Source organism: Cricetulus griseus, chromosome 10 (assembly GCF_003668045.3).
Source record: "Cricetulus griseus strain 17A/GY chromosome 10, alternate assembly CriGri-PICRH-1.0, whole genome shotgun sequence".
Taxonomy (NCBI): Eukaryota; Metazoa; Chordata; class Mammalia; order Rodentia; family Cricetidae; genus Cricetulus; species Cricetulus griseus.
The window spans coordinates 29024155-29051624 of NC_048603.1; the positions used below are offsets into that span (position 1 = coordinate 29024155).

At 45.9% G+C, this 27470-nt stretch overlaps 1 protein-coding gene across 2 annotated transcripts in view; it reads right to left on the reverse strand.

Annotated features, from left to right (window-relative positions):
* Window positions 1–27470, reverse strand: part of LOC107977007 (fer-1-like protein 6) — a 120341-nt gene that overhangs the window by 63611 nt on the left and 29260 nt on the right. For both annotated transcript variants that reach the window (XM_035449653.1, XM_035449654.1), the window contains 7 exons: window positions 25078–25261; window positions 19589–19709; window positions 17981–18081; window positions 14775–14865; window positions 10098–10217; window positions 7835–7987; window positions 2929–3106 (listed from right to left, as the gene is read on the reverse strand). In XM_035449653.1, coding sequence (XP_035305544.1) covers window positions 2929–3106; window positions 7835–7987; window positions 10098–10217; window positions 14775–14865; window positions 17981–18081; window positions 19589–19709; window positions 25078–25261 — 948 coding nt within the window. The remainder of the gene's footprint in view (window positions 1–2928; window positions 3107–7834; window positions 7988–10097; window positions 10218–14774; window positions 14866–17980; window positions 18082–19588; window positions 19710–25077; window positions 25262–27470) is intronic.

The following is a 27470-nucleotide window of genomic DNA, read 5'->3' on the forward strand; positions in this document are numbered from 1 at the left end:
ATGGAAAGGGCAAGCATGAATAGGCTTTCAGGAGTAGTGTGTGGGAACTTGCGTCCGCAAGTGGCAGGTGACTGCATCCACAGAAAGACGACAGGGACGCAAGTCCTGCCCTCCTCCGTGATCAGGTGGTGAGGTACGAGAGCAGAGTCCCTTAGAAACACACCCCCGAGGTTCTTTCACACCGTGTTTCTTAATCATCGTCACAAACACATGAAAAATGTAATTATCTCCCCATTAATATACGAGGAAAATGACCCCAGAATGGGCGACCTACTTTCCCAAGTGTGCAGAGAGCAGAATTTTCTTCTGCCTAATTCCAAAATCCACGCCCCCCCCACACAAAATGTCATGTTTTAGCAAGCTTTAATGAGTGGCATGAATCTCGCAGAATCTCTTGTGTGTGTGTGTGTGTGTGTGTGTGTGTGTGTGTGTGTGTGTGTGGTGTGTGCACGCACTCACAGAGGAACAGATAACATCACAGTAAGTAAGAGATCAGGAGAATAAATCTGAGGTCAGGCTTTCAATGGACAGAAGAGATGTCAGGGGTGGATCTAAGGAGACAGCAGTGCCCCCTGTAGGTGAAAGTCCAAAGGGCCCGACCACCACACACTGGTGGGGGATTAAAACGAGGAGTGCGGAAGACCTTGATGCCCTGTTCCATTGGCAGAGAACTTGACTCTGGCAGACAGAGTGTGGAGGGACAGGGACGGCAGGACGTCAAAGGTAATTCCTTAGGTGACTGTTATGAAGCCTGAACATTTCTGCCTCTACCCCGTGCCGCTGTCTGGCTTACGTGAGGACAGCATGGAGCCTAAAACTGTAGCAACCTTCCCAGTCCCCGTACTAATCCTGCAGGCAATTAGGAAACTCGAGCTGTGCACATTGTCCAATTAAGTCTATTTCCGTTCTTACAGCGCAAGGCTCTGTAAGCTCTGAGCAAGTCAGCGGAACGAGAGTCTCGGTCTTGGGGGGCTAAGTTCTAAAGCCCTGCCTGTCTCCATAGACACCAATTAGCTCTAATGTTGACGGGCCGGGCTCTGTCAAACCACAGCAGTAAACAAAGCAGCACAAGCAGATGTCACAGGGACACAGTGACAGGAGTCAGCTGGGAGACAGCCATGTGTTTCTTCACATACTACCGAGTTCAGCAGATTTCTCAGCGAGACTTGGGCAGGTCCCATCCCTTGAGAGGACGTCCCCCATCCCCCCCAGCTGCCCTTGAGATGACTGACCCTGAGATTCTTAGCAACTGAAGCTGTACAGACAGCACATTGAACAACTCCAGGGGGTGCCATTTACTTAGCCTACATTTTGAGTTTCTTTAGGAACCTTGAAGCTTACCATTTCTGATCCTTGGAGTAATCTAGCCAGACTCCTCATGCTGTGGTGGAGGGGTGGGCAACCTCCTCCTCCCCCCCCCCCCCCCGTGGCTGGCTATTAAGTTCACATCTGGATGCCCTACTTGACGTTAGGATAACCTCTTGCTCGTGTCTACACCCACCCCCCCCCCACCAGGTTTTCCACCAGGCTTTCCAAATATAGACACAAGGTAATTATTTGCTCAATGGCTATCCTCTGGAGCATAAAATTCACCGGTCTGTGTGGAAGGCAGCCAATGCCACCAAAGTCAGCGTTCCCCAGAAGGTCACTGGGTAACTCATGAAAACGACATGCCTCATGGCTGCACAGCATCTCTGGAAAAAGCCTCCCCTCCCCTCTGGACTGTTAGCAGCTGAAACAGTGAACTAGTCTGGGCCTTTGGGCCTGCAGAGATGTTTGTGTCTACAGATCATGAGATAACTTGATGTGGGTGGTATTTGCCCAAGGATAAGAGGGCTCAATGGTTTAACGGAAGGCAGATAAGAAGTGTCTGGATATGGTTTGCCTAACCCTTCAGCAACTCGGTGATCTTGGGTAATTTCTGGGTGCCTCAGAAATGTACGCTCCCCATCTGTGAATTAACAGATCTTCCCAGGGTTGAACGAGCTCTTGCGTGTAGCATGTAGGGCACTGGACTTGGCACTCTGCATTATGTAATTTCCCCAAAGACAGCACACTTGTGTGTTGACCTTGAGTGCAGCGTCTATGAGCTGAGCCACTGTACACAAATCTCCAGAACCCTGTCTTCTCTATGGAGCCACTTGGAATACACTGGCAGTCAAGACCAACGGACACCGAAGGATCACGCTACAGAGGAGACAAGGGCGAGTCTGTACTCCAGGGTTCACGCCTTTGGCTCAGCCCAGAACTCAACTTCAGTAGAAGTGAAGGAAAGCTGCTGTCTGCTTTGTCTGAATTCAGCAGGTAAATAAAGCACGAAAGTTAAGGGGATCTGAAAGCAGAGCAGAATGCAAAAGTAAGCCACCAATATTAATAATATAATTCAAATGTGTGCTGAAATGTAAACATAATGATACTGATGAAAGTAACTCTACGGATTAAGTAATTTCATAAAATAGGCAGCCTTTCTATAAAGAAGCAGCCAAGCCAGGAACCAAGCTAGGGAAACAACAGTGACCTCACCAATGCCTGTTTGCACTGGGTCACTGTAAGGGTATGAACGAGGTTCCAATCTCAATGCTGTGCAAAAATAAAAATAAAAAAAAGAACACCTTGATTTCATGAGTCAGATCAACACAAGAACCTTCTGCTTAAAAATCCGAACTCATTAGAATGAAGCCCATCTACAAAGAAAATCCACACTGCTCTCCCTGTACTCACAGAAATGCATAAAATTTACTCTAGGTGTAACACGTCTGAATGGAACATCACTTTCTATTTAGGAAGGGAGTAGACTTGGGATTGCAAAGAAGGCAATGGGGTTTGTCCATAAAACAACACAAATGCATGAATGCTGTCCCCACACTGTTTGCCACAAAAACCCATTAGGGATCTCTCCTGCAGCTCTTAGCCCTGTGAGCACCATACCTTGGTACAGCAGGGTGGATGGAGGGTGATGGGTGCCAGATGCTTTGGAGGGCGTTTCTGCTTCATAGCCGGCCGGCAAGTTGTCCAAAATGGCATTGGAGTATCTGGTTGAGCCCAGCCACAGATATATGTCAACTTTTGCCTGTACAGTCCAGCCAGCCGGCCGTTTCCCAGGAAGCTGGGGAGAGGGGACAAGGAAGGCTGTTTTAGCACCAGAAGGCAAGCAAGGGCTCTATTCTGAGAAAAGGGATCCTTCCTGGACACATACCTGGAGGTTTGTACAGAGGACTACTGCCATGCCCTGTTTATATCATAAAGTTGAAAATTTAAAAATAAAAGGCTCCAATTGCCACAATACATAGCTCGAGAGGACGCCCCCTGTTTGGAGGCCGTAGCCTTAAGCCTCCACCCTCATACTCACTGCCCCGGGCCTGGATCACTTAGGCTGAACAGGAGGGTGTGCTTGTTGCCCTGTTTCATGGAGGAGGAGTTAGACTCAGACTAGTGTCTTAGTCTTTAACTGACACAGCCAAGACTGCAGCTCAGGGGTGATGTTCCCAAATGTGGACTCTTGGCTCTGAGTCAGGCCACAGCCTGCCTCTTCATCACGCTTTTCAATTTGCCTTGCCTTCCTAGAACTTTGGCTGCTGGGGTTGCACCCCGAGTTTCTGTCCCTTTACTTCATTCAGGATTGCCTGTCTTACTCTCCCCCCCCTCCCCTGCCTCTGTATGAGGGGAAGTCCTGCCTGCTCTCCCAGGCTGCCAGGCATTTTCATTTCCTTCATCCTCCTCAGGCAGTGTGACTTGACCCTCTCTGAACTCTCCATTTCCTCTCTTGTGATGGCCTCAGATGTGATATGGTGTGTGTGTGAGTGTGTGTGTGTGTGTGTGTGTGTGTGTGTGTGTGTGTGTGTGTGGCCTTGTGATGGGAGCAGGGAGGGGCGTGGGGGTTCATACACCCCAAGACCACAAGGACACAGACAGGTGCATTCCATGTGCCTCTCTGCTTTCTTAGTCACCAGGTTTGGGGTCTCCCTGTCCTCACCTGCGAAGGTCCAGGCACCTGCTCTGGCTGTGTTCAGGGCCTCTGACAAGCAGAGGGGATGACACTTAAGATATGGCTACTTCTCTAGATTCTATTGACTCTCGTAAGAGCCTCTTCATGGCAGGTTTCAGAATTTCTCTCAGTAACTTCTCTCCTACACTGAGTTCTTTCCACCGGAGGATCACAAAGTCCTAATACCAAAAGCTAGAACTTGTTCTGGTAACTTCCAAAGCACCCACAGAGAGGCTTTGACTCCGCATTGAGGACGGCTGTTTGCCTTTGTGGCTTGCCCTGAAGGTTCCAGAGACAGATCTGGAACAACTCAAACAGTCAAGGCCAGAGCCCCTGAGCTTTGCAGACTCTGAAATCCATCCCGGTGCTCCAAGAGCTCAACCTGGACACTGGCACTCACTCAAATGATGGATGGGTAACTCTGATTATCGCCTCGATGGGTTTAATAAGCATCTAACGGATTAGTGAGATACACCTTGGGCGTGTCCGTGAGAGGGTTTACATGGTTCCTCGAGAGGAGGAAGTGAAGGTAAAACACACACTAAATGCCGGCTTCACCGTCTCATGAGCCGGAATCCCTGAGTGAAGGGAGAGGAAAAGGAGGAAGGGTGATGAGCTCATCTCTCTTCTTCCTGCCTGGGGACAGCATGTGACCAGCCTCATCGTGCTCCGCCCACCCAGCCTTCCCAGCAGGCTGAGACAGACTGTGTGGCTTCAAACTGGGAGCCAAAACAAACCCCCCTCCCCCTCAAGTTGTTTCTCGTTGGTTATAGACACAAGAGAAGCAGCGAATAGTTAGAGAAAGTCCAAGGCAGTGGTTCTTAACCTGTGGGTTGTGACACCTTTGGGGTCACCTAGCAGATATCCTGCATGACAGATATTTACATATGATTGATAACGGTAGCAAGGTTACAGCTATGAAGTAACAAGGGAAATAATTTTGTGGTTGAGGTCACCACAGCACGAGGGACTGTATTAGAGGGTCACACTTGTCTGAACACTTGTTCCCAGCCGCTGGCACTGCTTGGGGAGGCTGTAGAACCTTGTGGACCATAGGCTAATTAGCAGAATGGGTGGAAGAAGATCGCCTCTCCTGTGTTGGCCGGTTAGCTCTGCTTCCTGAACTATACACAAAGGAAGCCTCTCTACAAGCTCTTGTCATGGACTCTAGTCACCATTTCTCCCCCTCCACGAAGGACTGCGTCCCTTACACTGTGTGTCATTGTAAACCTTTTCTCCCCGAGGCTGAGCCTGTGGGGCATTCTCTCACAGCAACGGGCAGCGTGACTAACACAGTTGTAAATAATAGATATTCTGGAGCGATGAACTGACAAACCTGGCTTTCGAAAGTTTGGATATTTCCTGACTGTAGACCTTCTAGCAGTCTTCTGACCCGTGGGCACTGTGAAACTCCAGGACTTCCCAGGGTGACAACCACAACTTCATACAGGTCTTTGAACAGGGGGCGTTTACAAAGCCACCCAGCAGATGACCGTGCCATAAAATAAACTCTGAGGAATTTCTGGCTTAGACATTATAGATTTACAGTCTACGCTCCTTATTTCCTTCTGAATTCTCTGGAGGAACCCGGTATGAGACGGGGTCTCCCTGACACTGCCTTGGCTTTATTTATTTTCTTTTTTCAAACTTAATATTTTAGGTAGGAGAAAAAAAAGTGATGGGTGGGAGGGAGTTGAACTGGAAGGTGACAGTCAAAACAGGAACGGAAAAAAAATGGTTTTGCTGAATCATCCTTTCAAGACGGGGTAGGGGTGGGGGTTGTAGAATGTGGGGCTGCCCCCTCTGTAGAAGTAACTGAACTCAAGGAGACTTAGAAATCTGTCATCCACAGTGACCCCAGTGGCACAGAAAATGCAGACAAAGAAAGCCATAAACACACTGATAAAGATAACACACGGGCTGGAAGCCTCCGGAAAAGTCCGCCCATCTCAACTGTATCTACACCCTGGCTTCACATGACAGATGCTCTTTGCTCCAATTTTGTATGGTGCCAGGCACATCTCAACACTTAACAGAGGGTAACTTCATACCACTTTCTAGTATTTTTAGCACCGGGCCTTTGGAAATGACTTGCTATTTTTAAGACAAATCTTTCTTGCAGCACTCTTTGAATGGAGGAGGTTAAAGACAGTCTCTGATATTGGGATGAATGATTTGGCTAGAATCAAATGCCCTTTTTCAGTTATAGCTTTTTTAGGGGCAGATTTCACAAGCTATTTTACATACAGGACAGAAAGAGAGAAGCCAAGCCACTGGGTTAATAAGAAAGAAATAAGCAAAATCCTCTTTGGCTGCTGTGTGAAATTCCCACAAGGGCACCTTCAGGAGAGAAGGAATCACTTTGGCTCGTGGTTAAAGGGAAGCTACCATCCGTGCAAGGTGGGAGAGCGAGAAGTGGCTGTCGTCAGGTCAGGTTCACTTCTGGTCCAATCAGAAATCAGAGATCAGGATGCCGGTGCTCAACTCTTTCCCCATTTTCTCCTTTCATTCAATCTGAGACCTCAGCCAGTGGGGTGGCGCCACCCACACTTAGGGCAGTTCTTCCCATGTCCCAAATACACCCGACCCTGTCTCATCATCCACGCTAACTCCAGTCAGATTAAACAGCACAGCCACAAACAGCTGACTAGTTGTGAAGGGGATAACGGCGTCCCAGGGCTCTGGATGTCCATTGTCTGAGTGATTGCTCTGCGTGAGGTGCAAGAATGTGTGCTTTGCTTGAATTTCCTCACTTAATCCTCGCAGCCCTTATCCATGTAGTGGACGGGAGCAGAACAAACAGTCTTCACATGGATGAAGAATGGCAAGAAACTTGCTCGGTAAACATCTGCCCAGAATTCTGTTATGGGTTGGATTACATTCCTCCTCCCAGATTCATGTTTTAGCTCTTTATCTTCAGCACTCAGATGGTTTCCCTATTTGGAAGTAGCGTCACTGCAGATGTAATTAGTTAAATGACTGTGCTGGAAGAGGGTGAGCCCTAAATCTAGTATGACTGATACCCCTATAAAAAATGTTCCCTCCCTCCCTCTCTCTCTCTCTTTCTCTCCCTCCCTCCCTCTCCCTCTCTCTCTCTCTCTCTCTCTCTCTCTCTCTCTCTCTCTCTCTGTCTCTCTCTGTCTTTCTCTCTCTCTTTCATTTCTTTCACAAATTCTTTCTTTTTCTTTTCATTACTGGGGGGCTGACCCTAAGGCCTTGCATGTGTTAGGGAAGTTTATTACACTCAGCTACGTCTCCCCTACCTGTCCATTCCTTTATTCATTTTTTTAATAAGAAAATAGTAAGACAGTATCTCACTAAGTTGTTTAAACTGGTCTTGAACTCACTCTGTAGCCAAGGCTAGCCTTGAAATGCCTCAGATTCCCGAGTATTTGGGATTGAAGGCCTTCCTCACCAGAACAGGCTTGAATGTAGACAAACACCTTAATTGTATGTCTGAATGAGATTCATTAAAAATAAATATATAGGTTAAAAAGTATCGATTAACTCCTCTGAAGAGATACCTTGGAAAAATTATACAGGAGAAAATGACAGGACAACCAAGTAGAGAAAATGTCCAGGCTCACTAGTAGTCAAAGGAGTGAAAAATCTAAGCTAGAGGGCTGGTCATTAGATCAAAAGAGAAATCTACATTTGTCCAAAGATATAGTAAGTAGGAAGAAGAAAGATCTGAACTGAAATTTAGACCAGGAAGCCTGAGCTCTCCCATCTGCCCTCTGTTTCTGAAAATGCTGGAAGGAGCGCTAGACATGGACACATGCTAAAAATTCTAAGCAATCTCTCACGATATAAAGAAGTCGGTCGTCTTTGGGTCTCAAGTCAACTTACCTTGAGAAAGTGGGTTTTGATCTTTCCGCAGTACTTGCCCACCTGCTCTGGGATGGGGGAGTAAAGCAGGTCTTTGGCAGCAATGCGAGCATAGGCTACTCTCTTATTGTTACTGAGCATCCAAATGAAGACATCCGGGATCGTGTGCTGTGGCTGTGTGAAGGAGGGACATGATCACATAGGTTGGTGTTTAATGGATGCGCTTCTAGGGTTTACCTATCCCCAAACGGGAGACAGAAGAAAACGGTGGAGGTATTTAAACATCTGTACAAACAAGTCAGTGAAGTGACTCTTCCTTGAGAAGAAAACAACTTGGTCATGAGGTAGGAGCGTTTGTGGCTCCTTCTGTGTTTGCTGGGCCTGGGTTGGGGCATCTTTGATGGCCTGTGGTTCTTGATATGCCAAGCAAATGCTTTGCTTTTTGTTTCAGATTTTTTTATTTGAATTAGAAACAAGATTGTTTTATATGACAATCCCAGTTCCCTTCTCCCTCCCGTCCTCCCCTACCACCCCCCCCAACTAAAACCCTACCTATCACATGTCCTTTCTTCTAATCTACACCTGACTCAACCTTTCTGCTCCCTCATGACCTCTGCATCCTTCCTCTTCTTCCCTTCTCATTCTTGTAGCTCCCTCCCCCCTCTTCCCGTGCTCTCAATTAAGCAAATGCTTTTCTATGGATTCCCAATGATTCTTTTTCAATGTAGATACTGACTTAGCTTCAAAGCGTTAGATTTCTTCAGAACCGTGCAACATTGCCAGAAAGTTCAAATGAAAAGAACAAAAGTGAGCTAATGCCTTTGAACCACTTCCCAGTTGCTTTTAGGAAAAACAAGCTAGAGGAGCTTTGGGCCTGAGATCCAGTTGCCAAACAGCTGACTTCCATTTCAGCCATTCGGAGAAACACCACTAAACTTTAGAGACATTTGAAGTTTTAAAACTTGAGCTATTCAACAAGAAAATGCAGGCTTCCATTTCAAGGGCTCCATGATTTTGTGTTTGAAATGTACATTTCTGGACCAATATAACTACCAAAATAGGAGGCACAGTGCTTTGAGTAGGAAGTAGATACTCTGTTCTGCTCACCTTTGACATACGTATTTGATACCGGAAAAGGTTATCCATCCAATCTATCTGATATGGACCAAAGGCAAAGGTAAGGGACTCCAGCTAGCTCACAAAAATGGCTCTGGCAGGTCTTGCCCTTCTCCCCCACTCCCTCTGCCATGCTAAAAAAACCCATTAGATTACAGCAAGATCCATTGCCTTAGTTGACCATTCCTCCTCCTGAGGCTGACCACCGAGGTCCAGCTATCAAAGTATTGAAGCCCAGCAATCAAAAGCCCCCTTTGACTCATCCAATTAACATGCCCAATTAAAATTAAATACCTCATCCTAATACGGGTTTCCCCTTTTACTTTTATCAACTGCCATTTGCCTATGGGCCTGTCTGTCTCCTCTGTATCCAGAGACAGTCCTTTGTCCCTCTAGGACAAATATTCCTGCCTCCTCCCCCTTGTTCCCTTCCCCTCCTCTCCCTTCCTCTATCTCTTGTCTTTGTCCCTTATTTCCTGTTCTTTGTCCCTCTGTGCTGAGAACTTGGTCTTGGGGGGCTTGAACCGATATCTTCCCTTTCAGAAGGATAGTCTTCCAGACACACGCTGGTTAGTTAGAGACAGGAAGACTCAATCCTGACTCAAACCTTCCGTGCTCCTCATAAAACCCTCTCGTCTACTGTTTAATGCTTATTGGTTTCACCAGTTAATATACTTCCAGGGAATAAATAAATAGGAGAGAGGACCGTTGTGTCAAAAAGTCAATGGAGCAAAAAATTCATTACCTCTCCCCATCCGCCCCCCCCACGAAACCCAGAGCAGAAAGTGTGTCCAGAGCTGAAGGCTTCAAGAAAGATGGAGTATTTGGCAGAAGCAAATGTAATGCCTTTTAAAGACCATTCTAGAAGACACTAGAAAACATTTCTCACAAGTAACTTTAAAATGGGGTGCTGTTTGATCTTTACTGAACACAAGTTTAACTTCTCTTATTGAGAACCCACCAAAGTCCCTACCCTCAGCGTTCTTGTTTGGACTTTTCTTGTGTTAGGGGGCATGCTTCTTATTCTGCTGAACACTCTGGCTTTCTGAAAAGTCAACTTTCAAAATTTCTCCTCCCATCACTAAGCAAGTGCTCAACTCGCTCATGCCCATCTCTGGGAAGATTTCTTCCCATCTTCCCAGGGAGGCTTGTCTGAAGGGTTCATTACCTCATCCACAAGAAAGCGGATCTTCTCCACATAGCCCTGGGCTTCACCAATCATCTCATCGACAGATAACTTTTTCTTCTGTTGTTGAATGACCCCTTTGGCCTCCTTGACCATTGCCTCCTAAAAAAGACAAGAGTTGCTGTAGATCTTTCTAGAAATCTGGGAAACAAACATTATCCTGTGGCTGGAGTGTCCTGAAGGTGTTTGCCAACTCCATACGAGGACTGTTTTGAGTCTGACATTGACTAGAAATTACATGGGGATGTGGAGACAGAGACACCATCTCCTCTGGTAGATAGATGAGATGCTGAGACCTAGAACGTGTAGAAACTTGTCCAGGGCACCAGGATGAGTGTTGCTAGAGTTCTTGTCCCACCAGGTCCCATAGCTGCTTTGCCCCCAAATAAACACATGGATGCTATATTAATTATAAAACTGTTGGCCAATGGCTAGGGCTTCTTACTGGCTAGCTCTGCCTTAATTATTAACCCGTAACTACTAATCTATGTATTTCTACATGGCCTTATCTTACCAGAGAATGCCGGTCTCTACACTGCACCTCTCTCTCCATCCTCCTCATCATCATCTCCTAGCCCCGCCTATCTTCCTGCCTCTATTGGCCAAACTGTTTTATTCATCAACCAATAAGACAAACATATATGCAGAAGGACATTCCCCATCATATGAGACAGTAACTGAACTAATCTCAGTGCTTAATAACAGCAGCTAAACGCCTTGCAATATTATTATTCTTTCATTACTCCTCTAAATGACCTTAGGAGGTGGGTACCATTATTTCCATGTAAAGGTGAGAAAAAGTCACGCACAGCTCCTGGTCCTAACCTCCAGCTCAGTCTGGAATGTGTGTCTTCCAGCTGGAGGGACCTCTGGGAGGCAGAAACAATCACTAGTGTTTTAAACACCAAACACAATTATTTTGTAGCCCAGGCGTGACATCACACCTCTGCACCCCAGCGCTTGGGACCGACACAGAAACTGGAGAGTCAGTAGTTCAAGGTCATCCTGAACTACATAGCATGTTTGATCTTAAACCCGGGCTACACGAGACCATGTCAAGAAAGAAGAGAGTGTGTGGGAAAGAGGCAGAGATCACAGGGAGCACAGAGAAAGGCCGGAAAGGAGCAAAGCAAACGCTTATCCTTACTTATCCATTCAAGCTATACTTATGGGATTTGTTAAAACTTTTTCTAAAAGTCTCTCTCAGTGCCTTCCAAGGCCCTGTGAATTGGCTGTGCTCACTCCTTCCCTCCTCAGCCCCTGGGCCTCTCTGGAGGTCCTGAAGCCGGCCAAGTTTGGTCCACCCTAAGGCTGGGACACTGGGACATTGTTATTGTTCAATGTCCTTTCCAGACTCCACATGGCTTCAAGTTAAACATTTATTATATGTTGTCCTATATTTTCTGCATCACTGTGGCTTTGGTGTGCTTCCCTTCATAATCATAATCGTTGATTATTTTTACATGCGTGTTGTTTACCTGTCTGCAGTGTGTCTTGCCCACTACAGTGGAAGCTTTAGCTGGTCAGGGAGCTCCTGTCCTGCCCTTATGTTGTAACATCAATGTTGTCATAGATACTGTCACTCAACAGTGACAAACAGCATGTCCTTGCCACCCACAGCGTAGTAAGCATAATTGGAATGAGTACGTCAGTCCATTTATGGATCCCTCAAAGACAAACACTAAGTACCTTTAGCTTTGTGTTCCTCACACTTTGTTCATGCCTGACACACAAGAAGCCATCCGGTAATGCTCACTACAAAAATGAATACCTGCTGTCTTCCAAGACTGGAATTGGACGTAATGCTTCCTTAGACATTTTTGTGGAGTGAAAGCCATATATACAAATAAATGCTCAAAGCATCATGAGATCAGACAGGGCTTCCCAGAGACTCTTCATCTGAGCTGAGCCACAGGGGACTAGAATTCATCAGTTAGTCAGTAAGCAAACGACAGTTGTGACAGTGAGAGCCGCCACTCATGCAGACACACAGTCAGCAAGAGTGTAGCTAGTTACAGAGTAAGGACTTACTGACTGCAGGACAGGGCCGGAATGCTAGGGCCTGCACAGCTCTGTACACCATGCAAAGGGAATTTAGTCTTTATCCTCTGAATTAGTGATGGACTCCAGCGGTTTGTTAAGAACAAGTAGTCACGTTGAATTTTGTTTCCCAAGACTTTGATTGTGGTATGGAAGATAGGCTAGAGGCAGTCTACGGCAGCGTCTAGGCCAGAGGTTCTGAGCAAGCTGTTCTGGTAGTAATTCAGGGGCTAGAGAAGTGATCTAAGTCTTGAATGCTTAGGGTAAAGAGTCAACAGGACCTGGGGCATTTTGGGGTGAGGGATTAAAAGTCAGCATTGATACAGAGGCTTCTGGTTGGATCAATAGGTACCGCTGGGTGTGCCAATGCAGGACGGAGGAGAAAGCTGGAAGAGGCGTAGGTCAGATGGAGACACTGAGTGGGAAGTGTTTCAAGACATCTCATTTCCACTAGGAGGCAGATATGCTGATCTAGAGATGAGAGACATGAGTCTGTGATGGGGAATTTTTATTGCCAACTTGATTAGATTAAGAATACCTTGGGCATTAAAGAGACACAACTTGGAGCGTTGAGGTTGTTTCTACAGAGGTTTAACAGGAGAAAACACACACCCTGAACGTGGACAGCATCACCTGTTGGGCTGGGATCCTAGACTGGATAAAAAGGGGGAATTCCACTGAACACTGCCACCACCCCCCTCTCTCTTCTTCATGACCTGTGGAGATGTGGCGAGCCCCAGTTACATGCTCCCACAACCACGAACACTACTGTGCCTGCCCTGCCGTGGTTGAGCATTAACCTTTCAGATCCTGGGCCTAAACACATCCTTCCTTTTATAAGTTGTTCCCTGGGGTGAGAAAAGAAACAGATGCAAAGGACTATTAAGATGCTGCCATTAGCCAGGCCGTGGTGGCACACGCCTTTAATCCCAGTACTCGGAAGGCAGAGGCAGGAGGATCTCTGTGAGTTCGAGGTCAGCCTGGTCTACAAGAGCTAGTTCCAGGACAGCCTCCAAAGCCACAGAGAAACCCTGTCTCAAAAAAAAAAAAAAAAAAAGATGCTGCCATCGTGGGTTAGATCTGGGGTTGATGGACATGGAGCAGACAGCACTCTACAGAGAATAGGCAATGGAGAGAAGGCACAGGCAGCATGTCACCAGAGGACCACAGCAGAAAGATCTTACGGATGATGGAAGCTCCCTGGGTCATCCCCCTGGGGGTCAGAAAAGAAATATTCTGGAAAGAGAGGTGAACCTCCGGAGAGTTTAGTATCCAGAATTGGATTAGCTGGTTGTGATCTCTTAAAAAAAAAATCTTCCTGAATCCTGCTCATATCTTTAAAATGTCCCCAAAGTCAAATACTGAGAGATTTTCTTGGCAGAATTATCAGTGTCACTTAAATGTCCCTCCGTGCTATTGCTGGAACTGGGAGTTCAAGGTCAGGTATTTCAGGATCTGACGTGGACTGGCATTTCTCGGCCGTCACTCACTCCACAAGTTACCTGAGCATCTGCTAGGTAACTTTAAACACCCACAAGCGTGGTGCCGGTGGCCAGGACACAAGGACACCCACAAGCGTGGTGCCGGTGGCCAGGACACAGAAAGCACTGGTAGCTTCCTGTCCTTAAGCAGTTCTGGCAGTCCTTAACATCATCCACAATGGGGACCCGAGGAGGGGAGAATTGTTACCTCATTTTAGCTTCTTGGCTAGTGAAAGAGTCTAGTGACAGTCTTAAAAAATAGTACCAAAAAAAAGAAAGAAAGAAAGAAAGAAAGGAAGGAAGGAAGGAAGGAAGGAAGGAAGGAAGGGAAGGAAGAAAGAAAAACAAAAAAGCCAGGTCACGAGCACTTTTTATCCCAGCATTCTGGAAGCAAAGGCAGGCAGATCTCTGTGAGTTAGAGGCCAGCCTGGTCTAGAGAGTGAGTGCCAGGACAGGCTCCAAAGCTACAGAAAGACCCTTCTCAAAACAACAAACAAAATGAAAACAAAATGTATAAGGGCATTTGGGCAGCATGTGCAATGCATGCTGAGGCCAGCAGAGGGCGGAAGATCTTCCAGAGTTATAGACAGTTGAGAGCCTCCACGTGGGTGGGTGCTAAGAATCAAACCCAGGTCAGGTGTTGGTGGTGCAAGCCTTTAATTCCAGCACTCGGGAGGCAGAGGCAGGCGGATCTCTGTGAGTTGGAGACCAGCTTGGTCTCCAAGAGCTACTTCCAGGACAGCCTGCAAAGCTGTCTTGAAAAAACCACAAAAAGAAACAAAAACAAAAACAAAAACAAAAGAATCAAACCCATGTCCTCTGGAAGAGCAGTTCTTTCTCCTAACCACCCAGCCTTTTGTCTAGCCTGCATCTAAAAGCTCTAAGAATGAAATTTCAGAAACAGTAAGGAGGGATTCCATCTGAATCACAGGTAGAACTGCTGGGCTCCCAGCTCGTCCTTGTGAATCCTGACTAGATCCGAGTTCCTTTACTTTCCCACCGCTGTCTCTAACTCACAGAAGAGTGTGCTCTTTAAACCTTGTCCTTGTCTGGCCTCCGACCTATGTGTCATCTGTGAGGTTTATTTTTAACGCTCATACTTTAACTCTGTTCAAAATATAAATAGGTTTTCACATACCAGCTCTTGCCAGCAGAGCGTGAGTCGTTTCTTATCTAACGCAGTCTGGTTCAACATCTTCGGTTTCTTTTCTGCTTCAGAGATAAAGGCACTGGAAGAGAATATCCGTTTTGCAGGCTACTTAGTGAAAATCCATTCTTGTGATTCCAGAGATTTGCAAAACCACTTCCTGTGGCACAGTGGACAGCTGATAGAGCCACAGAACCGAGGTTTTTAATTTAGGATTAAACAATGGTGTGCAAACATTTCCAACAGGAAAAAAAATGGAAATGATATCCAGACCCTGTGCCTATGTTCGTTTGGGGAATTTATGAATTTCACTTTCAGTACAGACCTATTGCAACTGCTATCAAATTTCATAGCAAATTTGCACAGAAACAATACAGCTCTCTGTCTTACATATTTAAGACATATCAAGACTTTTCTAAAATGTCACAGATCAAGCCAATGTTTTAGAATTAAGACTTCGATAGGTGCCCATCTTCTTGAGGAGTAATATTTTGGGGGATGAAACTTTAAATGTGTCAAAAAGGGAAGTAATAAAGGCTATGAATGCAATTCAAGAAGAAACGTAAGTGACCCCAAAACCCTAAGGAAGTAACATGTCTGTAGTGATGACTTAAATGGTATTAAAATTCAATGCTACTTCACTTATAAAATTAATATCACACAAAATGAGTGGTGGTAAGGAACATAAACACAAATGTTTGCTGCTGTGGAAGCAACTGGCTATTTCTTGCAAACTACTCGATGGCACCTACGAACATTTTAACACATGCATAGTCTGGTTAAAAAATTCCACCACAATTCTTGTCCTTTGGCAATAGTGGAATGATTTTGCAAGAATGTGTTTGTAGAGCATTTGCGTTAGTAACAACCTAGGTGGAGCAGTAAGCTATTGTTGAAGACAAATTAAGTTTCTTATGATGGATCTAAAGACAAATTAAGTTATTATGACAGATCTATGCGTGAAGACGCCTGTGCTGTATTGCTGAGTATAGAAACAACCTGCTGGCCACATGCCTGCTATCACTGTGAGGAAATGAAATGGCTCTTGAGTGTGCATGTGTGAGGATGTGTGTTAGCAAGGGCAGGAAAAACCAGCCCAGGAGGACAAATGAACCGCTTCTCTCTGGATGTAAGAATGTAGAGAAAACTGAAAAGATATTTGTAATGTCATATCCATAATAGAACTATGGACTGTGGAATATAGATGTACATGTTATACAACAAATGTTGTGTAATCCTTTTGGGGTGAAAACTGCCACAAAGGAAACTTGCAAAGGGAAGCATAGATGAGAGACCCCCACCCCCACCCCACCCACGCTCTGCCTGGTGCCTGTTGCCAACCCGGGCAGATTCTCTTTGGGGACACTATTAAAGCCGCATCCCCTGTTCCTGTTTATGGAGAACAAGGGGATTGTATTCGGAGATGGGAGTACTCTTGCTGCACTCCCGTGTTTACTGGAAGTACAGGAATCCCACCCCACTCTCCAGGATGGGTCAGCCCAAGCAGACACGTCACCTCCTTAGGACTCTCCTATCACACAGAGGCCAGTGGAAATACATCTCCTCTGCATCACAGTTTGGGTGAGTGATAAGGAATGGCTTTCATTCATTCTCCATCTTTCAGACCAGCCTGCTCTGAGACTCTGCACAACCTGGTCACCACTACATAGTGAGCGGCTCATCCTTGCTGTGGAGGAGGAAGACCATCTGCTCGACCAAGAAAGGAGCAGGGAGCAGGAATTGGAATCTGACCTCTGGTCCAGCCTGCTTTCTAACACCTGCAGTTAGCAACTATCAAACTACCATTTTAATCATAGACACCCATGGGTGTTCTTTCAGTGGACTGGGAATGTGAGGACAAAGAGGAACCGTTAGTTATCCCCCTCAAGTAACCCCTAGTGTAGAAGAGTTATTGAGCTATTACTTGCTTGCCAATACTTTCCAACATGAGAGATGAGGTTATGAAGCATTTTAAAGATGCTTCGGGGGAATTATAGACCCCACTTGGTGCACAGCGGGACTGATGCTTGGTATTGTTTTGTGTTGAAAAATGAAAGCAAATAAAGATAGCATAAACAGCACATTTATTTCTTTGTTTACACGGGTGTGTGTGTGTGTGTGTGTGTGTGTGTGTGTGTGTGTGTGTGATATGAGGATAGAATTATACACACAAAAGCACACACAGCAGAATATCTGGTGTATCTAGTACTGTCTAGTGATTTTTACCTTTATATAATTTAATCTCCACTAGCATTTTAGTAATTCTGTTTTTAGCAAATTCTCATTTTTGCTTGTCTTGACTGAGTTAATTTTAAGAGCTGGTCCACGTTGCTCCCACATGGGACAAGCTGCCTCTAAAGGCCCTGAGAGAGTCCCTCCTGTCATCTGCGCTGCTGCACAATGCTGCTGTTAATAATGCAGGCTGCACTAGTGACGTGGTTCAAATACGATGTGTCAAGAGCAATTAGATGAGCTTTCGGTCAAGACCCACTGTGATTTCCATCTGACTGGCATTCTCTCCAACTCGTCTTGTCTGTTCATCCTGATAAGAGCAGTTTAGATAGCAAAGGAATGAGGATGGCCTCGAACCAAAAGCTAGCGAGGAACTGAGGTCCTCAACCCAACTTCCCACGAACAACTGAAGTGTGCAGATAATCAAATGAGTGATTTGGGGAGCGGCTCCTTCCTGGTTGGGCCTAGAGATGACTCCCAGTTACCCAGGGAGTCAGTCCTGTGCTCAGAAACCACTCCTGCCTTCCTAACACACAACGACTGCGATGTGATGAAATCCTGACAAGCCACCAGGTTTGAGGGTGAATTGTTACTCGGCAAGAGGTCACTATACCCTGCTTTTCAAGTCCTGTATTATATTGTCTGCCATCTGAAATAAAGGTCATCGGGTGAGTTTTTTAATCAATTAAGCAGCACTTGATAGAGCATTAGGAACCTAATTGCACCGAATGTAAAGTGGCATTCTGAGAGCCGATGCTATGAGGACTTCCATAAAGGATCTTAGCAGTGGGTCTGTTAGTCTCGGCTTCTCCCTTTGGCTTATGTTGTAGTTGTTTAAGGAGGGAATACAACAAGAGCCCACCTGAGTGTGTGTGAGAGCAGCTGATTTCTCACGGTCCTTAAACGCTGAGTCCATCGAGCTGTCCGATGCTGCCACTCACCTGCTGTCCGATGCTGCCACTCACCTGCTTTGGCTGATGAAGGCACGGAGCACGGTCTTCATCTTCTCTTCCGGTGCCTCCTCTGAAACCTTCACCAGCTCCCTCACTTCTTCTATTCCTTCTTCCTGGAGACAAACCACAGAGCTCTGGGACTCGTGGGAGAGACCACGGATTGTCACATCCCAGAAACAACTGTCAGTGTCTGTGTCACTGTGGTTATGGCGAGGCAGGAAGAGCCCCCTCACTTTCTTGAGCTTAGCCTGGAAATGCTGTTGCATCCCTGCTTTGGCCTGCCCTTTCCTCAGGTCTAGATGAGCGTTGCTGTATTACTGAGAGCCATTGTGTCCCAGGTCCATTCCTAAACATCATTCCGTGTCACCCACCTTATGGGAAACCTACTATCATGAGAAATAGTCCCTAACTTAAAAAATTATATATTACTATAAAAAATGTCAAAGTCCATATTTAAGTGAATTTTACAAAGTAATGGAACCCTCCTGACATTAAAAAGCGACTTGCTGTTCTGAGTATATCAGGTTTGGGGACAGGGAGCTGGGTATGTTGGATTTAGCAGTGAGTATATGCTGATAACTTAATAGTCTTACATTTCTCTTTGGGCCTAAAGGCTTTTACTCAGCATCCCAGGGGAAATGGGGTCTACAGGGAAATGCCAGCATCCCTACTGCTTTGCTAGAATGTACAAAAGCTGCATTTCCTGCCACCTGCCAAAATCTGGAGCCTGAGGATTCAGGTTCCATTCTTTGCACCTCCAATATACAAAGAACAAAATGGGCATCCAATGAGGTAAGTAAGCTTAGGATTTAGGCTCAGGCTCCGGCTACCTGGGCTCAAATCCAGGCTGCTACTTACTGGTAAACTAATCTCATTATATACAATTTCTCATTTACAAAATAGGAAATTAATAGGAACCATCTACACCACCACTATAGGGGGAATAAATGTAGTCATGGACCAGAATGCTAAAGACTATTGTAGCCTCTGGGGAATATTCTGGTTTGTTTTGTGGTAAACTGTATCTATTCTGTCTGGAGAATAAGCAAGGCCAGCCTCTTGAAGTCTGTGGCCTCCACATTATGTGAGCCTAGTCCAGGACCCTCTGGATATTTTTAGAGTCTAGATCCCCAACACCGAGAATCCCGCAGCTGGGAGCACTAATTCACTTTACAGAGAAGGGAGATGCATGTTCTCTCCTTAGTGCAGCTTCTAGGGGACTTGGGAGTTGAAATGAGAGTCATCTGATGAGCCCTTTGACAGTAAGTAAGGGATTAGAGGGTGCCCTCCCCATGAGACCTGTGCTAGGGAGAAAATACGAGAGTAGGGAAAGGCTAGTCGAAGCCAGGATTTGTCAACTTTGTGAGATTATCTTCCCCTCCTGCACTTGGGAGATAAGGAACCAGCCACTTTTTAGGTCCTATAAGAGCAAAATGCAGAGAAGGGATTCTGATTTGGATAATGTGATTTGAATTCCAGGGATTTTGTGTCACATTCTCATCCCTCGGGGTCCCCACCGTAGCCCCAATTCAGTGATGTTTAACCTGAGGTCAAGACCCTGGCTGAATAGAAGATCATATCTTTATCCTAGTTTCCTCATATGCAAATGAAGCCACCTACCAAGAGGTCAGCCATTTTCCCCAGCATGTTGGACCAGTGCAGTCTGAATGTCTGGTCTCCCCAGGAACTGATGAAGGAGACACAGGGCTTCTTGGCACCAAAAGGCAAATAGCTGTAATTTCTGTAAAGGCACGTTAGGTGTGGAAGTCAGTTGGTAATCAGTGGTTTTCAAACAATTCCAGACATTTGTTCATGTTTTCTGTGTTCTGTAGGCGTGCAGAAGGGTGGGAGCAAGACTCCTAATGCCATCCTTAGACTCTAATGGGAGAGCTGTGAACAGTGATGAGTTATGCTGCCACCACGAAAGGGGTTAAGAGTTACCACCAAACCAGTGTGGTAATGCACATTTGATCCTAGCACTTGGAATGTGGAGGCAGGAAGAGGAGTTCAAAGCCATCCTCAGCAGCATAGTGAGTTCGAGCACAGCCCGGGCTACATGAAACTCTCAAAAGAAAACCAAACAAAAGAAGTTACTCTCAGACACAGGGTAAGGCTTAGAAACTATCCCCAGTATGTAGAATGTGCTGGGAAAACCTTCCTCAAAGGAGGCTTAAACTGATAAAGGAAAAGAGCAAGACTACATTTTATCAATATATATTCTGAGTACATTGTGTTGATCCATTGATAGGAATGAACTTTCTAGAGAAAAGTAAATCATATTACTAATGGGAATAAAGTCATCCATCCCAATCTAAACCATCCGTTTGTCTCTCCATCCTTCCACTGATGCATGTATCCATCCATCCATCCATCCACCCATCCATCCATCCATCTACCATCCATCCATCCATCCATCCACCCATCCATCCATCCACCCATCCATCCATCTATCCATCCATCTACCCATCCATCTACCCATCCATCCACCCATCCATCCATCCATCTACCCATCCACCCATCCATCCATCTACCCATCCATCCATCTACCCATCCATCCATCCATCCATCCATCCATCCATCCATCCATCCATCTATCCATCCATCCATCCATCCATCCATTCATCTATCCATCCATCTACCCATCCATCTACCATCCATCCATCCATTCATCTATCCATCCATCTACCATCCATCCATCCATTCATCTATCCATCCATCTACCCATCCATCTACCATCCATCCATCCATCCATCCATCCATCCATCCATCCATCCCATACTTAGTGTCGCCAGGCACCAGTGTCAATAATTTAGGTCATCAACAGAATGAAATAGAAGTCAGGATTAATGTGTAGATTTGGTTCCCATGGAGGGGGGGAGGGGCTAGGTGGGTGTGGAGGCAGGCCAGGTGGAAGAGACATAGCTGACCGGTGACGTTCCCTGGCTAACTGCAACTGTTTAACGGTCAGGTTTCTTCCTAGCCTCCCTATAATGTTCTCACAAGCACACGAGACTATAAAGAGAAGTATGGGTGGGAGGCAGAAGCAAAATGCTGGATGGGTATGGTGCTGATTTTTGAGAACGTGGACATGGTTTAGAGAAATATATTTATGGTGGTTTGGAGAGAAAGGGACAGAGACGGGGTAAAAGGAGGCATAAAACAGAGGAAGAGGGAAGAGGAAAGAGCAGTAAGAAGAGCTAAGAGAGGGAAAGGGGGGAGAGAAGGAAGGGGAGAGGAGAGGGGAGGAAGGGATGGGAGAGGCAGAAGGAAAGCACTGTAGAGGAGAGGAGAGAAAGGGGAGGGGAGGAGAACGTGTTTTGAGAACTAAAAATGAGCATCCAATCTTTAGCCTCAAAGACTGGATGTTCAGTTTTAGCTCTCCAACCTAAATTTCTCTGGAAGTATGACAAAATTAGCAAAGGCCCCCCAGTCTACTCTGTAAAAAATAAACAGACCAGCAGGTGTCCGTTCAGAAAAGTAAGCCAAAGAGGTCCCTGGTGGGGAACTGAAGTTGTCCTTTTAGCAGGAGAACAACAAAGACAAAAGGTCAGAAACCAAGCCCCTCTCTCTTTTATCTCTAAAACCAATCCACCCAGAATCCTGCATTTAAACAAACGACCACACCCTGTTGTACTTCCTCTTGGGGGTTTCTTTGCTTTGGGTTGGCATCTGCTAATGGCACTCTGGGCCTTTGTCTCCTTAGTTTTCAGAGACTGTGTCTTTGAGGACCAGACAGTTGAGTCTCATTGGGTAAACTATAGTACAAATGGAAAAGCAGCCGTGAGAAGCTGCCTGCTTGCCCGTGGAGGTGAAGACTGCCTGTATGAACCGCTGGCCCACAGAACAGCAGCTTGGCTTTGAGCAAGTGATGATGACCCTCCACCCAATGGCACCTAGATTTTATTCTTCATCTCTACCCAGCACAGCTTGTGTCAAATGCACACACTTTGCAAAACCAGAAATCCCAAGACACTCGCACAGTGGAATTTTATCAGCGGTAACAGACACACATTGTGTGTGTGTGTGTGTGTGTGTGTGTGTGTGTGTGTGTGTGTGTTCATGTTTGTGTGTGCCATGCATGCCTGTATCTCTCTGTGTGTGCATACATAGGACTACTGCAGGTATAAAATCAATGCATCTGCTGCCTCCCTGGCTCACAACTGTATGGAGAGAGCCTTAATACAGGAATTGAGATATCAAAGGAAAGCTCCATTGCACAGAAAACCTCAAAGATCCCAGCATAATTTATGTTAGACAGCTCCAGCACGGAATCCATCCAAGGGCACCTGGAGACTGTGTGCTCTAAGCCTTTCCCATACAACAGCCCCTGGTGTAACGATAAATCTTTCCGCCAGCTGCCTGAGTTCCACCCACCATGTGGGTGGCCAAAATAACACACAGAGACTTATCCTCTCTTGCTGGGCTCAGATTGAGACTCCACAGAGAAGAGAAGAGGAGGAAGAGGAGGAAGAGAGTGATTTCCTGCTTGTCCCTGGTTATATTCTGAGTCTGCCTGCTATGTCACTTCCTGCCTGGATCACAAGACTACATTTCCCAGAATCCTCCTCTACTCCTAGTCCTGCCTAACTTGCTTCCCTATAGGCCAACAGTACTTTATTTATCAATCAATAAGACAAACATATACACAGAAGGACTTCTCCTATTACCCTGGAGTCCCTCTAGCAGTCTACACTGGGACAGCCAATCTGGACAGAGAACATCTGGGGATACAAGACCCTTTGAGTAGTCCCAGAAAGTCCTCCTGGGCTGCTAACCCCAGGGGCCAGAGTTCTTCACTGCCAGTCTGGAGCTGTAAATTGTAGTTAAAACACAAGGACTCTTCGGGCTCTTTCTGGTGTTTGTGAAATTGGATGGGGACCCAGGTAGGGTGGCTAAAAAGAACCCTCCGAAGGTGACCCATGGAAAAGGGGCAAGGTTCAGAAAATGCAGAGAATACCAAAATCCAAAAAGGTAAATAACTAAAACTATTTTGATTTTACCCTATTTTGCCCCAAGTGCTCGTCTCTAACTCTAAAATCTCTCTCATCCTGTGAGATGTCATTTCTCTACAACCATCCCAACTCATTATGTCCTCCCAGGTAGAGATAGTCACCCAGCCCTTCTCTCTGTTCCCATAGCATCCTGGGTCCACAGCAACTCACTGAAAACCAGATAGAGCGTATCTGGTTCAGAAATGGGTGAGGATGAGGTCCCTGCCCTCAGAGTGCTCAGTCTTACAGGCAAGAGAGACGGATGAAACCATCATAGCCCAGCATGATTAAGGCTCACTGAGTCCCTAACGAGTACAGAAAGTTCAATCAGACTTGGGACAGGGAAAAATGTGTGGGCTTACTGCCAGGCAAAGCGAGGAGTGTGTTAAAAACAAAACAAAACAAAACAAAAACCCAGGGGCTGCAGAGAACAGTGTACAACTGGGGGTCTTCATCGGATGGATGAAAGGGGAGTTTGAGGTGTGTATGTCTGTGTGTCTGTCTGTCTCGGTCTCTGCCCCCCACTCTGTCGGTGTGTGTGTGTGTGTGTGTGTGTGTGTGTGTGTGTGTGTGTGTGTGTGACTTGGTGGTCCCCAGATGCTGGTGCTGTTTAGGAAGGTTGGAAACTTTTTAGGGGTGGAACATCACTGGAGGAAGTGATCACAGGATGGATGTATTGTCTGGCTGCCCTTCCTGTCCACTCTCTACATCCTGATGGTCAACAATGTGACCAGCTGCCAACCCTTCTTCATCATGGTGGACTGTACCGCCACGAAATAGAAGACAAAATAAACTATTGCCTTCGGTTACTTTTGCTGGGTATTCTTGTCACAGCTATGACAAATACATGGCCAGAATTAAGGAGACGAAGAAAATACGCAAGATTTATACTGACCAGACCTTGTCATTTACTGGCTTCGGACAGAATGGAAAATCAGAACTTAGTACTAGAGAGATGGTGCAGGTAAGTGGGTATACTCTTGGAGAGACCCTCACAACCTTCACTCTGGCTCCAGGGGACCTGACACCCTCTTCTGGACTCAGCAGGCACCTGCACTAACTCATGCCCACCCCACCACACACACACTCACAGACAGACAGACAGAAAGACACAGATACACACACCTAATTTAAAATAAAGTACATCTTTAAAATATGGAAAAGAGGAAAAACTGACAACCCCTGAACTGTGGGTTGGAAGACCCCAAGTGGAGGGCTCTGTCAGAGATGGGAAGCTCAAAAAGAAAGAAGTCTGGGAAATAGTTTATAAACCACACAAATGGGGGCGTCAGACCGGCCTTTTAGGAACAGGACTGTTGGAGGACACAGACTAGGGGAAGTGTCTGAAGAGCAAAGGGTTGACAGGCAGCGACCTGGCCCTGATGTAGCTGTGGAATCTCTAGATTCCAGTCTCCTCATATGTGGAATGTAGGCGGCAGTGAGCTACCAGGAGAATGAATGACATTAGCAATTACTCATGCACATGACCCAAGACCAGGTAAGGCAAGAGTCTCTCACGCATGCTTTCATTTCTTCTCTTAAATCTCCTGAGCAGGGCTTGACGGTGCCTTCTTTAAACTCTATAATTTTACTTTTATTATCGGCTGAGAATTTGCAGGAATTAAAGAGTTGTGAGGCTGAGAACGGATGCCGGGCTGTTTTCTAAGATGCTCAGTTTCTAGCGAGCATCTCCTCATCACTCTTTAGTTCGTCAATTACTGTGGCAAACTTTAGGTCAGAAATGACGCGGTCGATGATCCCACCAGGTCAAGCTCACTTGGGGGTGTCCTGACAAGCAAGATGGTCATCAACCAGGTTTGGGCTGAATCTTAAAACCCTCTCCTAGCTTGCCATGCTCCTAAGCTAAGGGTAAAGGGCTCCCTGTACGGCAGCCATCACACCTGCTCTGCCTTTAGAGGGGTTCCCTGAGTGTGTCAGCGCAGGGCTGAGGGTTTAATAGTGATAGTTATTCGTGCTTCCTGTTTGCAACTTGTTCCCAGCACTGAGATAAAGTTTGCCTTTCTTATTTTACTGAAAAGCTGAATGAAACAGTCCCAGGGACTGGCAAACCTCTCACACAGTAGAAACTTGGTTCTCGTTTGCCCTGTGTCCTCCTACCTGTTCCCTTCTGTCACCAGAGGCTTCTCCGGGTGTGTGGTGGAGGACGTGGAAATGACAGAGTCGTGGGACACATCTTTTCCTCCTTCGTGCAACAGAGGAAGGACATCTTCTTCCACCAGCTCAGCTGATTTCTTTTTACTGCCATGGTGAGACCCTCCATCAATCAGGTTCCCAAAGTTACCTTCAGAGACAATAGATAGATGGCAAAGGGGGAGGGGCTGAGCGTCAGTAAGCGGGATCAGTCAGCTGGGCATACCCACACCCTCTCCCAACCAGGGCGTAAGGTCTCAGGAGAAAGGCAGAAAGAACGAAGGATGGAGAACCCGGAAATAAGATGGATAAAGTCAGGGAAACTTGTTTTCTTGTTTGTAAAAGCTACACGCATTGCAAATTAAGAAAGGCAATTTAGGAAAAGAAAATGCACTGGAGATTTGAAGTTTTTATAGCCATGACATTTTTTAATCTATTTTAATTTTATTACACTATTTTGCACGTGTGCATATACACCCATGAGCAAGTATGGAGCTCAGAGGACAACATGCAGGAGTTGGGGTCTCTCCTTCCATCCTCCCAGCTGGTCATCAGGCTCTCTGTGCTCGCGGCACTTTTAGCAGTTTGGTGCATAAATCCTCCCGAAACTCATCATGGAGACTTGCTAACTATCATTGCGGATGTGTTATTTTGTAATAAAGTTTTTTTTTTTCACTGAACAAAATATTGGGGATCTTCTCAACACCGTTTCTTCTCTAAGAAAAGAAGTCTTGCCTGAGTACCCAAGGGCAACGTCATGTTTTAAAAAGTAAGAGTGCATTGGTATTGAGAGAGATAGAGAATGGTGGCGGGGGGGGGGGTTCACATAGGGCCGCATTTGTGCTATACACATCTTCCTACAAGGTCAGGTCTCCCAGCGTTCACAGGGCCTGCACAGTCTGCTCCAGGTGAGGGTCCTACAGCTGAAAGAAGTGGACACAGACCCATCCCTAGCCCAGAAGCCATCTCAAATGGACAACCACTTTCACGCGAAAGCTTCGTTTCCTCCAGGGAAGTCCTACTGGGAAACACACTACTCTTAAGCCATCTGCTGCATGGCCGAGCAGTAGGTGGCCAACAGAAGGTGAACTCAGTGGCATCGGTGGAGCTTCTTTGTCTCATCATGGCATGTCAGGGCTTTTCTTTTTTTTTTTTTTCATTTTTTAAAAAATTTAACTTCACTAATTTTTATTTTTATTTATGTATTTTTTATTCTGTCTTTTTGCTCTTCAGGCCCTTTGTGTATAAGCCATTATATATACACAAAGGGCCTGAAGAGCAAAAAGACAGAATAAAAAATACATAAATAAAAATAAATATATATATATAATGGGATTCCCGAGAGCGAGAATAAACGGGTCTCTGTTACTTTGTGCTTATCTCTTATCTTGGGATCTTTTCCTTCTGTCTGTTTTGACCAATTCTGATGGGTTAATTTTTGTTTCATTGTATCACAGCATTTATGTGTGATACTATATTATAACTATATGTATTATTATATATAACATATATATACTATATTATACTATATATAACTATATAACTATATATATAACTATATACAATATATAGTTATAAAATATATATATAACTATAGTTATAATATATAACTATATTTTATTAAACCTTTAGAGGCCTGTTTGTTTTCTAATGAGAGACAGAAAGAGGGTGGATCCAGATGGGAGAGGGGTGGGGGCAACTGGGAGGAGCAGAGGGAGGGGAAATCATAGCCAGGTTATATACTATGTGAGAAAAAAACTATTTTCAATAAATCAATAATAGAAAAAATGGATAAAGCCTCTCTTGTCAGAGTTAACTTTCATATCAGACATCTGCATCCTGTGGACATTCAGGCATGGGTTCTGTGCCAGGTCTCCAGCTGTGTGTTTCAGGACTGAGTCCTGTGGTCTCCACCTGTGTGGCTTGGGACTGCGTCTTGTGGTCCCCAGTTCTGTGGCTCAACTGAGTCCTGTGGTCTCCACCTGTGTAGCTCAAGACTGAGTCCCATGGTCCCCAGCTCTGTGACCCAGGACTGAGTCCCATGGTCCCCAGCTCTGTGACCCAAGACTGAGTTCTGTGGTCTGCACCTGTGTAGCTCAAGACTGAGTCCCATGGTCCCCAGCTCTGTGACTCAGGACTGAGTTCTGTGGTCTCCAGCTGTGTGGCTCAGAAGGACCAAGTCCCTTCTCTACTTCCTTCTGCCCTGTTGCAACAGACCTGCCCAAATGAGAATCTGCTCTCTGATGGCATGAGTCCTCTTAGTTGAGCTGCACACTAGCCAAGGAAGATGAGAGGGAATTACAGCCATAGCATGTACTGAATGTTTGATGCTTCGAATCAATTCATCAAACCTTACCATT